The 16,937-nt window shown below is 52.7% G+C and overlaps 2 protein-coding genes across 8 annotated transcripts in view; one reads left to right on the top strand and one right to left on the bottom strand.

Moving 5' to 3' along the window:
• SMPD3 (sphingomyelin phosphodiesterase 3) overlaps nucleotides 1-5,745 on the top strand; it is a 29,795-nt gene extending 24,050 nt beyond the window's left edge. For 4 of the 5 annotated variants that reach the window (XM_082436068.1, XM_082436067.1, XM_082436066.1 and 1 more), the window contains 2 exons: nucleotides 1,395-1,557; nucleotides 1,815-5,745. In XM_082436068.1, coding sequence (XP_082292194.1) covers nucleotides 1,395-1,557; nucleotides 1,815-1,916 — 265 coding nt within the window. In that variant the 3' untranslated portion in view covers nucleotides 1,917-5,745. The remainder of the gene's footprint in view (nucleotides 1-1,394; nucleotides 1,558-1,814) is intronic. The other variant, XM_082436070.1, reaches the window with a different exon arrangement.
• A 141-nt stretch (nucleotides 5,746-5,886) lies between these two features.
• PRMT7 (protein arginine methyltransferase 7) overlaps nucleotides 5,887-16,937 on the bottom strand; it is a 51,061-nt gene continuing 40,010 nt past the window's right edge. For 2 of the 3 annotated variants that reach the window (XM_082436050.1, XM_082436052.1), the window contains exons 12-18: nucleotides 16,802-16,849; nucleotides 16,039-16,128; nucleotides 12,186-12,347; nucleotides 10,801-10,875; nucleotides 7,375-7,535; nucleotides 6,352-6,448; nucleotides 5,887-6,113 (exon numbers count right to left, since the gene is read on the bottom strand). In XM_082436050.1, the coding sequence (XP_082292176.1) occupies nucleotides 5,934-6,113; nucleotides 6,352-6,448; nucleotides 7,375-7,535; nucleotides 10,801-10,875; nucleotides 12,186-12,347; nucleotides 16,039-16,128; nucleotides 16,802-16,849 (813 nt within the window). In that variant the 3' untranslated portion in view covers nucleotides 5,887-5,933. The remainder of the gene's footprint in view (nucleotides 6,114-6,351; nucleotides 6,449-7,374; nucleotides 7,536-10,800; nucleotides 10,876-12,185; nucleotides 12,348-16,038; nucleotides 16,129-16,801; nucleotides 16,850-16,937) is intronic. The other variant, XM_082436051.1, reaches the window with a different exon arrangement.

The following is a 16,937-nucleotide window of genomic DNA, read 5'->3' as shown; positions in this document are numbered from 1 at the left end:
GAGATAAGACAAGCCAGTCCTTTTCAAAGTAGAGACAGTTCCATCCCAGCCAAACTGCATTCTTGAACCTGAGACTTCCAAAAAGGACACAGTTGAGAGGCCAGCAGCAGAGCCAATTTATAATTCACAGCCCGAGACTGCACAGAGCCACGGCAATGGCTCCTTGCAGCTAATTTGAGCCAATTAATTAGATTATAGACTAAATTTGAAACATCATCCCATGCCTAGAAAATTATCTTTTTATGAGATGATGATTTAAAAATGACTATCAGTAACTCTTACATCATTGATGCTGGAATTAATTATCAAAGGCAAAGGACAGTAATGGATTACATTTCTGAGATATAATGATGTTCTGCATGTCATTAGTGTTATTTATCTCAAGGCTGATAAAGACCCTGCAGAAATCCGTGTTTGCTGGCTGTGCCTGTCCAGGTGCCCTGTCCATTTGTCCAGGCGTTAGCCGGGCAGGCAGGCCTGTGTAGTGTCTCTCGGTGGCTGCACCTCTCACTCCCAACATTGGCCTGCATCTGCCCACTGAGATGGGGTGTTCCTTGAAGGCTCCTTCCCACTGATATTCAGGCTCTGGAGGAAACCTGGCAGGAAGCAGATGGCAGTCAAGGAGTCAGAAGACCCAGACTCAGGGTGTAACATTCCACCTGAGCGCCCTGCCCTCCCTGTAGATCCTTGACCAACACATACGCATTCCTATCAGTTTCCTTCCACTGAGAAATGGGGCGACAGCCGCATCCTACCTTGTTCCTTTCTTGACACACCTTGTCCCCAAAGTGTTCTGGGGCCACAGTCATCATTCTTGTGTTAGAGGGGACAATGGAGGCTCAGAGGTTTGATGGCACAGCCACTCAGGGACAGACCGACACAGCAGTCCAGTCCTGGGATGGGGTCTGGTTGCTCTCCTGGCTCCCCTGGCCCCCTGCTGACCTGAAACAAGAGTCATGGGAGGCCTGGGGACTTCCAGAAGAGGAGGGTCCCTGAGGCTCACTGCAAAGATCAAGTTCCCCACAACAGGACACTCTTAGCTCAGAGCAGAACCCATCCTGGAGAGGGGCTGGGCAGTTCTGTCCCCAACTTGGTCACTGGGGCTCTGGGTGGTGCCAACGTTCTGGTTCAGAAAGGGAAAGCGAGTGCTGCCAGCCCACGGTGGACACGGGACACTCCCAGGCAGATTCTGGAGTGGCCCAGGTCGGTCAGGAACTCACAGGCTCGGGCGTGGTCTCTGTCCATCCCAGTCCCTTTTGGGGCTCACAGGGAAGACAGATCTTAAATGCAGGGGTTTGGTCTGACTTGTGGGCAGAACGTGGCTCCACATTCAGGACCTGGACCGCAGCGGGGGCGGGGCTCACCTTGCCTTCCTGTGCCTTCTGTGTGAGCAGGGTCCTGGAGAGCGAGGAAGGTCGTCGCGAGTACCTCGCTTTCCCCACCAGCAAGAGCCCCGGGGGAGGCCAGAAGGGACGCAAAGAGCTGCTGAAGGGCAACGGCAGGCGCATTGACTACATGCTGCACGGGGAGGAGGGGCTGTGCCCAGACTGGAAGGCCGTGAGTCTGGGCTGGGCTGGGCTGGGCTGGGCTGGGCAGGGCAGGGCAGCCAGGCCGTGTCTGTAGATAGGGGACCCTAGCCCTGCACCCCTTGGCAGCACTGAGCTCTCCTCTGGACATGGGACGTGCCCATCCAGGAGGCCTTTGGGGCCCATGGATCCTCCCACCCCTCTGCCTTCAGGAAGGTCCGGGCCAGGCCTCTCCTTTACAGGATGCCCTTTGGGTCTAACTGGGATGTTTCTCCTCCCCCCGCCCAGGAGGTGGAAGAATTCAGTTTCATCACCCAGCTGTCGGGCCTGACAGACCACCTCCCGGTGGCCATGCGGCTGATGGTGTCTGCGGGGGAGGAGGAGGCATAAACGAGCCAAGTCATCACGAGCAGCAGGGCCTCCGCCAGCCCTCTGAGCCGCAGTCCCTCCCTGGCCATGTCCCCTCCAGCAAGCACCACCCGTGCTGGGGGAGGGGGGCAGGGGCCTGGGAGAGCTGCAGCCAGTCCTGGGTGAGCTGGAACCAGCGCTGCCCAGCACCTCTGGGCACTCGCCATGGACAGGAGTCAGGCTGGCCTTGGGAGTCCTGGCTGCCCAACCAGTGCCATTCTTTCAAATCGTTATTTTCTACAAATCTACAGCACAACCTAGTTTGTAACCCGTGGGTTAGTACGAGAACCGGGTTTCTGTACTCTTTATATCTCTTCTCAAGCTTCGTCCAGGGTTCATTATTTTTGTCTGCTGCCATGTTGTCTCGCATGCCTGCACCCTCGCATGCACGCTGCCCGCATGCCACATGCCACGCTGTAGCCACAGACCCCTCACTCAGGCCTCACCCAAGGCCAAACTCCAAACACAATCAGAACCAGCCAAAGAAGCATTCCTGGACACACGGCCGCCGGCTCGCCACCTCCAGCCTGGACAGCTCACGAGCAGGGACCGTGAGGGCTGTGTCCAGTTACCAGCGAGCCCGGGCTCTTCCCCAGGGTCTTGCATTCAAGGGCGATTACATTTTAAAAAGAAAATCAAAAAAGTTAAGAACAAAAACAACCCTTCACTTTAAAGGGTCTGCAAGCCACGAGGGAGAACGCTGCTCTTCCTGAGACAGGCACAGCAGAGCCTGGAGCCTCCCTTGGAGACTCCAATCTGGGCAATGAAGCCATAGACAGGAATCCAAGGAAAGAGCATCACTTTTTTACAGGAAAAAGGGCAACTCATGGCATTAGGGGGGAGGGGGACTTCTGGTTTTGAAAATGATAGATTTGTAGCTTCTCTTCTGTCAAAACCAACACATCCTCTTTCTGCCTGATCCTGTCTCCCCTCCGGACACCCTTCTGGTTTGGGACCAATCTTCCTGGGGACTGTCCCCATCCACGTGCTGGCTGAGCTCAGGAACCGTCCACCTGCCTCTGGGTGGGGCTGAGGCTCTGTCCTCCCAGGCCCATCCTCAACAGCAACCCGATCCGGGGGCCCTGGACAAAGGGGCTGGAAGCCAAGGCACAGAGCAGCCTGTCCCCTCACCAGCGTGCAGGCTGGGGGTGGCAAGGCCAATGGCCACTGCTCGCCCCAGGCAGGGAGTGGTACTGGCTGGCATCCACTCTGCCACCATGTGACCAGGGCCAGCCCCGGGCACATGCGCACAGCATGGCAGAGTCTGCAAGTGAAGCCCACAGCTCCTCTTCCCACGGCAGCACTGCCTCTGCCCACCTGCCTTTTTAAACTCACCTGGGGACGCCCCCCAGAGTCACGCAGGGAGGGTTTTGTCTGCTTCCAGGTGCGAGGCCCCTTCGACTCTGGGAGCCGTTACTGACAACTCCCAATGGTCTCCCCTCCTCACAGCGCCCCAACCAATGTGCACGCCTGGCTCGAGGCCAGTTCTGCCCAACGAGGCTGGGGACACACCGCGACCATGCTGCCAGGAGCCTCCTGGTGCCTATAAGCTGACGCTGTGCCTTGTCACCCACTGAGCTGCAAGAGGGACCAAGAGGGGGCCAAGGCCAGAGGCCAGGCCTGCGCTGGAGTAAGACACTCCTGAGAGCCACACTCACAGTGGCACTGGTTGGTCTGCATGCCCCTGGCTGGGGCAGCAGCTGAGCTGAGGGCCTCACTGCCTGGAGCACTTCGCTGGCCACGCCCCCAGTCCCACCCATCAAGTCAAGACAGGAGGGGCTGCTCACCATCTAGGGTGTAGTCCTCCTTGGGCTCTCTGCTGCACCCCTCCTCCAAGGCTGTGGCTCTCGGGGCCCTGGCTAGGCTTCACTGGGTCAGGGGCCTCCAATCCCAGGAGCAGCCAGGAATCTGCTCACAGGTGGAGCTCAACGGGGCAGATGTGATGCCTAGATGTCTGGGCCTGAGCCGAGGCCCCTAGGCTGCGGGTCAGCTGTGTGCCCAGGACAACAGCGGAAGCAGGGCCAGGGCTCCTGAAGCAGAGCGACTCCAGCACAGCTTCCATCCTTCAGAAGGGCCGCCTGCCTCCCAGGGCAGCTGGTGGGGAGCCAAGGCACAGGGGGCCATGCTTCTCTCCCTACTCACAGGGCAGCCTTAGGCAAGTCATACCTCCCTGTGCCTCAGTCATTTCCTGTCCTAACAAGGTCACCTCTGCCCAGCCTGCCTAGTGTCCAGAGCAGAACTGGCCTGGCTCCCCGCTCCCCTCGCACCGCCCTCTGGCAGGGCCTCAGCGCTGAGGCCGCCATCGCCCAGCCACGAGTTTCATCAAGCCTGTGCACCCCCGGGGCTATGTACAAGCCAGACTTTTCCATTTCGATTTTTAAAAAAGAAAGAAAAGAAACATCTCAGATGTTTCTGTGGCATCTAGGCCTGGGAAGGACAGACCAGGGGTCACCCAAATCCCCAAGGCCCCGCACCTGCCCCGGGCCCAGCCTCCTCCAGAGGAGGCAGGAGGCAGGGGTCAACTTCGGAAGAAAACGGTCATTTCATTTGTCCAGACCACCTTGAGTTTTAAGTATGGATATTAATCTTGATGCTTTTTAACTATTGTATTAACTTGCTGAGATTTAGAAATACTGTTTTAAAAAAGAAAAAAAAGACTTTTTTAATTTCTGTATTTTTTTCTGTATTGTATCCTCATGGGACATTAGGGGTTTTATATGGTAAGCACACCTGAGGTTTTGGTAAGAACATTATCAAATATATATCCAGACGATTCTTCCCTAGAAGAAAAACAATCTTTACACCTGATAAAATATTTTGAAAAGAGAGGTGTTTTTTTTTTTTCCTTTACTGGTGCTGAAAGGATGGATAATGAGGAAAAAATAAAACTGTGAGGCTCAAGGCTGGTGTTCTCCACTCATTTAAGTGAAAAGCTGTGCTGGGCCCTGCTCTGACTCCAAGGGGCTAGGCGGCCAGGCGGGGCTGTGGGGAGACCACTGTGGGGGGCCTGCCTTTCCTGCCTCTCCCCACAGGATGGGCACAGCCTGAGTCTGCCCTGAACCACCAGGAAACCAGGCCCCTTGGGTTCTCTTACTCCCTCTGGAACTGGGAGTAAACAGCAGAAGGGCACCTCGAGTGTGGGAAGAAACAAGGCTGGGGCCTCCTTGGGACTCTCTGACCTTCCCTGGCAAGGCAATGTCGGGGTGACTGCACTCATACCCATCCGCCCCAGACTTCTAGGGAACGAGGTCCTTCTGCTAGAAGCGGGGCACACGGGAAAGGGCCGTACCTCCTGGCTCCCTTCTGATGGCTGGTGTCCTGGGTCTGCCTCTGAGGAACTGCTTTGGGGCAGCCTCCTCCCTATCCTCTGAAAAGCAGCCTGGTGTCCAGGTGCTGGTCTTGGTCACCTGCTGGTGCTGCACATGGAGGCCAGACCCTTACAAATGCGGATTGGTGCCACTACTTAGCAAGTGAAAGGGTCTGAACTCGGTCCTCAGCCTGGCCCTGCCAGGGTCTTCAAGGCCTGGGGCCCAGCCATAAGTCAGCGACTCTGCCCCCAGAAGCCCCTCCTAGCTGAAGCAGGCAGGTGGGACTCAAAGGTTCCCAGTGCAGGCCAGGCTAGGCCAGCTCCCACGAGAGCAGCATGCCCGCCCCAGCACTGCATAGCCAAGAGCAGCCCAACCTGCCCAGCCCAGTCAACTCTGGCTCCACTCCCTGGTTGGGCAGGAGGGACGCTGTAGCCTTGGAGCTTTCTGAGCACTTCATAACCACTGCAGGGTGGGCTCCTTGGCCCCTCCTCAACTCCAGAGCCATCCCCGCTTCCCACCACATCTGGAGCAAGGAGCCGCAGTGCAAAAACACAAAAAGGGAAGAGGTCTCCTCCAAGCCCAGAGGCCAAGCCAGGCCCTGAAAGGAGAGGCATCTTCACCTTCCTTCACAGAAAGCCACACCATTCAGAGCCTGGCGCCCTCCGCCACTTTATTTCTCAACAAGTGAGGGTCAGCACCCACGGTCCAGGGCATCTGAGAGCGTGAAATCCACGGTGACATCTCCAGTGTGGGGGTGGAACTCCACGGTGTAGGTGACGGTCTGGGGGCCACCTGGTGGCACTCTGGGGTCTAGTGTGGTGTTGAAGAAGTACACGGCCTGCTTGCAGTGGGGGTTCCAGCAACAGTACCCCTGCAGGGGCAGCAGCAAGAAGGCGGTGAGGGCTTCTGACACCCCAACGCCCTCCTGGCCAGCCTCCAGCCCAGGCAGCTCACGGTGGGAAGCTGCTGTTCAGGGCCAGGTGACCTGGGGCCACTGAGGAGTTATCATCTGGCTGAACGTGCCAGGAACACCCGGAGCGCAGGCGGGTGGCACGGCAGCACCTGCTCTCAGGGCCGGCCCACTCTGGGACCCGCGCACACAGCACTACCTTGTCCTCCGCAGGCTTCAGGAGGCCGGTGCTGACCCTGCTGTCTGGGGTCAGGTGGTATTCCATCCACAGGACGGCCCCGTGGCTCCTCCCGGGCCTGGGGGTGAGGGTGGGATGGGGGGTGGGAATGTTGGGCCAAAAACAAACAGCCGCATGAGAGACTGGCTAAGCATGGTCATGGCTCCCCTCTGCTTTTCAGAAACCTCTCGTCTCTTCCACTTCCATCCTGCCCAGTTAGGAGGCTCCTAACACTCCACCTAACTAAAGGCAACTCAGTAAAATGCTGAGCAAGAAGAGCCACAACCCAAAGCTCCCACTCACTCCCCACAGCCTGGCCAAATACTTAGAGTAACCCTGGGGCAGGGCCAGCTTGCTGCCGTACCAGCCTCCTCGGCCTGAGGTCACAGGAAGGTTTGGCTCAGAAGGCTCAGAGAGGAGTCCAGGCATCAAAGTCTAGAAGATCTCTCCCAGATACTCTGGATGGCAGGCACAGATGGGCAACTGCCCTGCCTCCCCCTTGTCACAGGAGCCCAAAGGGGCTCTGGGCTCACGGCCTCCACCCAGTTAGAAGAAAGCTTTTCCCTCCAGGAAGAAGCAGCCCCTCCCCATGAAGGGAGCTAGAGCTGGAGCTGGATGGGCCTGACCACGCATAACAATGACAGCCCCTGCCAATTCCTAACCTGCTTTAACTCCCAGGAGAGTTCAGGAATATGAGCCAATGGGTAACCATAGCAACCAAATTCACATTTCTCTGCAGCTGTGTGTAACATGCTGCTTAGCTCAAAGGGAGCCTCAGATGTGGGAGGATCTGAGAGAGCCCACTCTGGCTCGCTCTCCCCCCCAGAAGCTGTGGGGACCCACTATACACTCAGGGCTACTTCAGGAAGGGCAAGGCTGAGACAAGGACAGCCATCCCACCCACATGAAGGTGGCCAAAGTAAGTGCTCAGCCACTCGGGCAATAACTATGAGAAAGCAACCCTGCCACTTCCCCCACTCCCCCCACCTTGGAGCCCACACTCACCTCCTCAGCTCGATGGCACCCTCAGCACAGATGGGCTGCAGGGGGACTGGCTGCCGAAAATCAAAGGTCAGGATCTGCTGGGGCACGGAGCGGCTGCAGCATGGGTACTCCCACAGCGGGTGGGGCTCAGCCTCCTTGCTCTCCCTGAAGTCGAGGGCGTGCTGAGAAGGGAAGAGGAGGCAGGGGTGTGCAGAGACAGAGCCGGGCGGCCAGGGAACAAGGGGCTCATGTCCTCATCTCCAGAGTTTATCTATGCCAGTGGCCCCTAACCTCCATGGCCCTGGTCCCTCAGGGTAATTGCCACGGTCACGTGGGGGCAGTGGGTCCTCACAAAAGACCACAGGTGCCTAGCTTGACCAGCTGGCTTCTGTTCCTGTCACCACTCACAAACCGTTTCCTCGGTAAGTCACTCTAAGCTTCATTATCCCCCTTTTAAACCTGGATGAGTAGGAATTCCCTGGTGGCGCAGTGGTTGAGAATCTGCCTGCCAATGCAGGGGACACGGGTTCGAGCCCTGGTCTGGGAAGATCCCACATGCCGCGGAGCAACTAGGCCCGTGAGCCACAACTACTGAGCCTGCGCGTCTGGAGTCTGTGCTCCGCAACAAGAGAGGCCGCGATAGTGAGAGGCCCGCGCACCGCAATGAAGAGTGGCCCCCGCTTTCCGCAACTAGAGAAAGCCCTCGCACAGAAACGAAGACCCAACACAGCAATAAATAAGTAAGTAAATAAATAAGTACATAAACAAATAAGTAAGTAAATAAGTAAGTAAATAAATAAATAAGTAAATAAATAAGTAAGTAAGTTCCTTTAAAAAAAAAGACGTATTAAAAAAAAAAAAAACAAAAAACTCTGCCTGCCAATGCAGGGTTCGATTCCTGGTCCGGGAAGATCCCACATGCCGCGGAGTAACTAAGGCCGTGCGCCACAACTACTGAGCCTGTGCTCCAGAGCCGCCAAGCCACAACTACTGAGACCGCGAGCCACAACTACTGAAGCCCGTGCACCGCAACGAAGAGTAGCCCTCCGCTCGCCGCAACTACAGAAAGCCCACGCGCAGCAACGAAGACCCAACCCAGCCAAAAATAAATAAAATAAAATAAAGTAAAATAAAATAAAACATAAAACTGGATGACACTGCCCATCTCACGAGCTACCTTGAAGACCAACTGTCTATACTGATGAAAACACCTGTCATTTGGACACTTGCCCATTCAGTGACCCTTTCTGAGCACTACAGCTGCCAGATCACCCCCATACAAGGCTCCCAGTCTAGAGGGAGACAACTGGAAGACAAGCGAACACAGTGCCTGGGGGACACTGACCGGCTGAGAACAGGGCTGGGCAGGAGAGCTGCCCGGAGGGGTGATCTCGAGGCTGCCTCTTGAACGTTACACAGAAGTTAGCAGCAAAGAGGAGAGTGGACAAAGCCCAGCAGGGAAAGGGCGAAGAGCAGCGCAGAGCGGGCCGAGCAGTGGTGGGGTGACTGCAGGGGTGGGAGTAGGGGCTCAGGGAGCCTTACAGGGTTTTCCCGCAGGGGACAGACAGGGCCGGACTTTGGATCTACAAATTCACCTGGGCTCCCTGCGGAGGAAGGCCGACTGGGAGAGGCAGGAGGGTGCATGGTCAGACAACGAGAGATCAAAGTGCCCCAGACCAGACCAGACCAGCAGCAGCAGGGGAAGAAAACTGGCTCACAAAGGACCTGATGGTTATGGAACCCAACAACCAACTGCAAGGGAAGGCGAAGACTTGTCTGGGAGGTTGCTGGGGCCCTGAGCCCAGCAGGCAGGTATGAAGTGGCAGCAGGTCTAGGACAGGAGCACTGGAAGGGGCCAGGCTCAGGGAGGGGAAAGAGAAGATGGATTCTGGAAGCATCAGGTCAGAGTGCCTGAAGTCATCTCGGTGGAGAATCCACAGCTCTTAGCTATTTGGTCTGAGCTCAGGAGAGATGCAGACACTGGCCAGCAAAGAGAGAAGATGGGGACAGCTATGTGGGTCTGGGCAGGGGCCTGGGGGAGACCTAGAACACAGGACACATTAGGGGATGAGAAGAGGGGAGGAATCCAGGAAGGAGCCTGAGAAGTGGCCAGGGGGAGCCCGGGTGTGCAGTGATTTCTAGAAGCATCGAACAGTCAGTGGTCTGCTGTGGAGAGGCAGGTAAGATGGAAACTGAAAATGTCCACTGGATTTATTTACTTAAAATATGTTTACACAAGTAATCCACAATCACTGTAGAAAATTATAAACAGAAAGATAAGCAAAATGAGGAAAATATTAACCACTTCCTAATCACACAACTAACATTTCGGTGTCCACTGCTCCACCCCTTTTTCTCTGTATGTGTAAATTTTTTTCTAATTAAAAAAAAACTGGGGGGACTACCCTGGTGGCACACTGGTTAAGAATCAGCCTGCCAACGCAGGGGACATGGGTTCGAGCCCTGGTCCGGGAAGATCCCACAGGCCGTGGAGCAACTAAGCCCGTGCACCACAACTACTGAGCCTGCACTCTAGAGCCCGCAAGCCACAACTACTGAGCCCACGTGCCACAACTACTGAAGCCCACGCGCCTAGAGCCTGTGCTCCGCAATAAAAGCCCGTGCACCGCAACGAAGAGTAGCCCCTGCTCACCGCAACTAGAGAAAGCCCGTGTGCAGCAACGAAGACCCAACACAGCCAAAAATAAATAAATAAATAAGTTTATATTATTATTTTAAAAAAAATTAATATTGTACACAATTTTTAAAGGTTACTTTCCATTTACAGTTATCACATGTGTGAATTTTCTTAATACATAAAAATGGGATGGTGCTCCCTGCCCTGCCCTTCTAACGGGGCTCATGACTCTTCACATCCATCCTGGCCGAGCCAAATATCACTGGCACTTTCAAGACTGCTCTGGGTTCTGGGAGATGCAGACCCTGGTGGCTGACTCGATCCCCTACTGATGTACAAATAACCCTGCAGGACCCTCCTTCCACAACCCACCCCCCTCCATGCTCAAGCACCTTCCCCCGGAATGGAGTCCCCAAAATGAAAATGGCTGGCTCAGAAGGTTGCCAAAATTGCCTTCTAGAGAGACCGTCCGAAAAGAGAACAAGCTGCTGACATTGGCAGGAATGGTTCCAGTGGCCTGGTGGTGGACGGGCCCCAACCCAAAATTCTGATTCAGGGGTTACAGCCCAGGGCCTAGAATGGCCTAATACCAGCCAGACTTGGAGACCCAATGGCTTCTCATGCTCATGGTGAACCAAGTAGAACAGATACACCTGCCCTTGTTGCCCCCAACAGAGGAGCTCCCTGCACGCTGCCCGCACTGCCCAACCCAGGTCCCTCCATGGAAGCCAAACGTCCCCATCAGAAGCCTGTGGCCATGTGGAGTGGGTGGGTGGGACACTGCGGGTGGGAGCTGTGGCCCTGCCTACCTTAATCATATCATCCATGATGTGCACATCGAAGCCTTCACAGTCACCACAGGGGCTCCGGATCCTCCACAGGTCCTGTAAGGAAGGCACAGCCTTCACTGACACCCACCCGGCCAGGGCACACCAACATCTGCACTCACCCAATGGGGGCGGGTGGGCAGGCACGCCAAGGGTTCTGTGGGACAGCACAGAGATGTCCACGCCCACCCAGGCACACGGAAGTGTGGTGACAAGAGCAGGAAGGGTAAGTGAGGTCAGGCTGCGGGGCTGCCCCAGGTCCAAACCTGAGGCACATCTTGCTGCTCCCGCAGGCCTGGAAGAAATGCCCACAGTTGAAGGGACCCAGAGACACCAACGACCCAGGATGGTTCCTCAAACCTGTAAAGCCTCCCATGATCCCAAGCCCTCTCCTATGAGGGACAATCGGCCAGAGCTACCAGGATAGTGTCTCTAACTCCCTCCCTGTCCATCCTGAACACCGGTTCATTGGGAAGAGCTCTATCAACCAGTTCTCGAGGCTCTACACCTATAAAGAGAGCGTGAGGACAGGATCCCAGGAGGGGACCAGAGGTGCACTCAGGCCAGTCAACGTTGCATCCTCTGTCTCTTGGACATATGCCTAGGAACAGTGTCATTCTCCACATTCCCTCTTTGGCCATGAAAACCAGAATTTTCATGGAATCTGATCAAGTGAATAAATAACACAAAAGAAATGCCCAGAAAATTAAGTGATGGAACCACTAAGCTACCAACGGATAAAGCTGTTCTTATCAAAGAAATATCAAATGACGTTCACGCTACATTTCAGGTTAAAAGCATTTCAAAATCCTTTTAATAAAAGATGCCTTTCCCAAAATGACTTTGTGACTGTGGTTCTGCTTTGATGAGAAAATTAAAATGAAGCTTTTCAATTTTTCTCGCATAAAGAAGCTGACTCGCCCATCTCAAAATGCTTTTAACAACTGGAGCCTCAGCTCTCTTTTTTTTTTTTTTGCCAGAACAGTCACTTTACTAACAGGAAGCGGGGGCCAGGCCCCTCGGCCCAGCGTGGCGCAGGCTGCGTGTGAGGTATGGTAACAGAACTGGAGCCTCAGCTCTTAATGAGAGCAGAGCAAGCTGCACAGCTTATCTTCTGAAACTCTTAATTTATATCTTAAAATTATTCTGATAAGCCATAATTGTAAAATGACAACACACAGCCATTTCCATTTCATGTGCTTCATTTTTACAAAGGCAAGCCTCTTCTATTCAGCCCTGCAGTGTGATGACAAAGAAAAACAGAGGCCCAAACTATTAAGACCCTAGTTGCTCCATCTGCATCCAAAGTCTTTACAAGAAAACAAGGTCCCCCCCATCCCCCGCCCGAAAACTTCTGGGTGGCCTACCCTGAACTCCACGACCATCATGTGCAGCGAGGCAGCCTGGGGCATCACCACAGCGCCAGGCGCCAGGTGCCTGTCCACAGCAGTCCGTACATACCAGAAGTACAGGTTGTGCCACGGAAGCAGGCTGGTGGTGAAGAACGGCTCACCCAGGAGGAGAGAAACCTGGCGATCAGAGCAAGAAGCAGGACCAGGGCGTCAGAAGGATTCGGCTGGGGAGCAAAGGACAGGTTACAAGTTTCACAGGCACATTCATTCATTCATTCACTCACCCACGCAGTCAGTCAGTCAGTCAACAAGCATGTCAAGGTCTGCACCTGCCCTTGAGGATACAAAGATGAGAAACAGACATGAGCCCTGCCCTCAGGAGTGCAGAGTGGAAGGGGTAGCAGACAAGGCTGGGGGCCGGCCTCAGAGAGTGCAGTAAGCTCTGACAGAAGCAAGGAAGGGGCTCGTGGAGAGACTCTAGAGGTAAGAGCACAGGGAAGGGCTTCCAGGATGGCATCCTGTAAACCCTACTCAAAGCCTTATCATGACAATTTATTATCAGCGCTGGTCTGTCTCCTTCACCAGGCTCGGAGACCACAGAATTAGGGACAGAGAAGTGGCAGCACAGTATTCCCAGCACAGTACCTGGCCCAGAGCAGATGGTCAGTGAAGGTTTGCTGATTAGATGAATAAATGCATGAACAGGAGACAGAAAAGCAAAGGAGTAGGGATTACAGGCAGAGGGATGGGCAGAAGCAAAAGCAGGGGTGTGAAAGAGAGCAAGGCCCTTTTGGGAGCTTGTCAGACGAGCCGGTGGGGTAGGACGGTAAAGAGCGAGGCCACAGAGGTGGAGAGAAGCCAGCTCACCAAAGGCAGCTGATGACAGGTAAAGGGGACTGGACTCTGCCCTGGAGGCAAGAGGGGATCACGAAAAGCTTTAATCAGGGTTTAATATGAGAAGAAATGTGCTTTAGAAAGATCCCTCAGGAGTTCCCTGGTGGCCTAGTGGTTATTAGGATTCTGGGCTTTCACTGCTGTGGCCCGCGTTCAATCCCTGACTGGGGAACTGAGAGATCCCACAAGCCGCGCGGTGTGGCGAATAAAAGAAAAAAGAAATATCCCCGAAGTATGCAGGAAGTAGGGAGGCGACCTGCAGGTGGAGCTGGGGACAGGACATGACTTGCGCGAGCACTGCTACAGTCCAGGCAAGGAGGGGGGGAGTCTGTGTCAAAGGCAGGAGAACCAGACAGCAGATGCTGAGGAGCCAGACCACCCAGGGCTGGGCCCAGGCAGACAGGCATCAAGGACAGGGCCAGTCCAAGATGACGCATGGGTTCCTGGATGAGATGACAGAGATGCAGAAGGAAACAATGAACACAGAAAGGGGTTGGCCCTGTGTATTCCCTGCTCCCCCAACATCGAGGCAAGAATGCCCACTCTCACCACTTCTACTCAACAGTGACCTGGAGTCTAGCCAGTGCACCATATCAATGACTTTCAGAATTTAAATTTTCCTTCTTTCTCTTTTTTTTTTTCAGCCGTGCTGTGCGGCTTGTGGGATCTTAGTTCCCCAACCAGGGACTGAACTCATGCCCCCTGCAGTGGAAGCGTGGAGTCCTAACCATTGGACCGCCAGGGAATTCCCTAAATATCTTTTTAATCCTCATCTTTAAGGGAAAGAAAGAGCAACTTGTACACGAATGATCAGAGCAGCATCCTTCACGGTAGCCAAAAAGGAGAAACCACCCAAATGTCCATCAACTGTCCATCAATATGGATAAATAAACGTCCATCAGTATGGACAAATAAAATGTGGTATAGCCATACAGTGGAGTATTATTCAGCAGCAAAAAGAAATGAAGTATTGATTTATGCTGTTACATGAGTGAACTTTGAAAGAAGCCACCTACGAAGGACTATACGTCGCATGATTCCATTTATATGAAATGTCCAGAACTGGCACATCCATACAGAAGGAAAACAGGCTAGTGGCTGCCTAGGGCTGGGAGGCTGGGGATAAATAGGGAGTGACTGCTAATGGGCAAGGAGTTTCTTTCTGGGTGATGAAAATGTTCTAAAATTGACTGTGGTGATGGTTGCATAATCTTATGAATATACTAAATCACTGAACTGTACACTTTAAGTTTCTTTGCTGTATGAACCGTATCTCAGAAAGAAAGCTGTTCTTAAAAAAAAGGCATGGGAAGAAAACAGGCAAAAGGCTTATATAGATATTTCACTAAACAAGACATAGAATAGCTAATAAGCACATGAAAAGATGTTCAACATTACTAGTCATTAGGCAAACACAAATCAAAACTACGAGACATCACCACACACCCACTAAAATGGCTATACTAAAAAAAAAAAAGAGACAATACGAAGTGTTGGTAAAGATATGGAGAAACTGGAACTCTCATACATTACTGGTTGGGATGTAAAATGGTATACCCGCTTTGGATAACAGTTTAGTAGTTTATTTAAAAGTTAAACAGTGAATTCCCTGGCGGTCCACTGGTTAGGACTCGGCACTTTCACTGCTGAGGGCCCAGGTTCAATCCCTGGTCAGGGAACTAATATCTCACAAGCCATGTGGCGCAGCCAAAAAAAAAAAAAAAAAGTTAAACAAAAATATCACACAATCCAGCAATTCCAAGCCTAGGTATCTAAGGGAACCAAAAAACACAAACCCTCACAAAGACTTAACATACCCATGCTCACAGTAGCATTATTCATAATAGTCAAAAACTGGAAACAATTCAAATGTCCACCAACAAGTGAATGGGTAAACCAAATATCACACAGTCATACCCTGGAATACTACTCAGCATTGAAAAGGAACAAAGTACTGACACATTCTACAACACAGATGAACCTTTCAGCCATGAACAGTGAAATAAGCCAGACACAAAAGACCACATATTGTATTATTCCACTCACATGAAATGCCAAGAAAAGGCAAATTTACAGAGACAGAAACCACATCAGTGGCTGCCTGGGCCTAGGGGCTGGGTGATGAAAGTTCTAGAACTAGACAGTGTGACAGTTATATAATTCTGTATATTTACTAAAAAATCTTCAAATTGTACACTTGAAATGGGTTAATTTTATGGTATGTCAATTATATCTCAATAAAAGGGTTAAAAAAAAGTTGGCAAGAAAGATGACAGGTTCCAGCTTGAAGGGCCTGTGGGATATGTGAGATTTGAAGACCCGGCTTGGACATCCACGATTCCCACATGGGAAGGGATGTGATGGTCCTGAGAGGAGATGCAACGGAAGAGGAGAGGACAGACAAGGAGACAGCACCAAGGACGCCTGCAGGGAAGGATCAAGTGAAGGAAGAGAGACCGATGAAAGACTGTGAAGGAGCAGCCAGAAAGAGAAGAGGAAACCCTGGAAAGGCAGCCTCTTAAGGGCCTAAAGAGAAGTATGTTGAGGAGGGAGAGGCCCCTGTTGTGAGGGTGCAGGAGGCCAGGGAGATGAAGCGGCAGGGAGACCGTGTCTAGTAGCTAAGGTTACTGAGGGCCGGGAGCAGTTTCGGAGGCACACGGGGGACTGAGGAACAGATGGGAGGCGGAAGCGTGCACAGCAGTGCTGTGAAGGGAAAAGGGAGGGGACACGATGTGCCGAAGTCGCTCCCAGCAGAGCCCGTCTGCCGTTGCTGAAGGAGCAGCCATTAGCCACTTGAGAGCTGTGCAAGTATTTGCTCAGCAGGCATCTCTGCAAACCTCACCACACCCTCAACAGCGGCAAGTTCTTAGCTGGTGAGTGACTGGGGGACACACAGTGAGGTCCGGAGAAGGGGGCAGTCGGGCTGTCTCAGAGCCGTGCTGCCCAGAGCAAATGTAGAGCACTCACTACTTACCTTTTTACCCTCCAAGTCTGCAGGTGTTAATAATTCAGGCCGTTTCTCTATTATATTAATTTTATCTTCCAAGTGGTTAGCCTTAAAGATCTTAGAGAGAAAACAAAACTATTGTTTTTGTCCAGAAAAAGAACATCTCAGTTGCTTTATCTGTGTGCAGTTCTCTGGCCAAATAGTTCTGGAGCACCACTTTCAGCTGCTTTGCAGAACTTCTCCCATCCAAAGGCCTCCTACAGACCTCAGATGAGATCAGGAGCAAAATGTCATAAGAGCAAAAGAAATTTCTCTTGCAGGCACACTGGCAAGACTTAGCTGTAGGCTTGGAGTTCTGGTGGAGGTAGGTTGTCCTTCAGAGAGGGAATCACTGGCCAGGAGGAGAAACACTGTCACAGAACCAACCAGTCAGGTCAGTTTGTGAGCAGTGACTCCGTGGGTGCTGGTGCCCCAGAAACAAATCTCAAATTCAGTTCTATCACCACAAAGATTTTAGTTTTTTTAGTTTTATGTGAAGTGAGGAGAGAAGCCTACACTTCGTCAGCCACAAAAAACAAAGTAGAATTTAAACGCTCACTGCTATTCAATGACAGCCCTAGAAGACTTCCAGGCCAGTTCTCGACTCAGGAGTCACAAGAACTTCACTGGCAGCTGCTACTTCTCCCAGTTCCCTTGGTACCAGCACTGCTTCAAAGCGATCAATCCCAGACTCAGGAAGGCAGGCCCCACAGGTCCCCTCATTATTTCAGTAACAACAATTATCACTTACTTTTTTCATCAGTCTATGAGAAGCTGCTGAATTCTCTATCGTAAATACCTGAAGAGGATACCATGCTATTAGTTGTAGGAGATGCACTTAACAGAGAAAGAAAACAAAGATTAAAATGCAACTGCAAGGCAGAGGA

Source organism: Balaenoptera physalus, assembly GCF_965194825.1.
Source record: "Balaenoptera physalus genome assembly, chromosome: 19".
NCBI classification, from domain to species: domain Eukaryota; kingdom Metazoa; phylum Chordata; class Mammalia; order Artiodactyla; family Balaenopteridae; genus Balaenoptera; species Balaenoptera physalus.
Note: the sequence above shows the minus strand (reverse complement) of the source record. Positions and strands in the feature narration are given on the sequence as shown.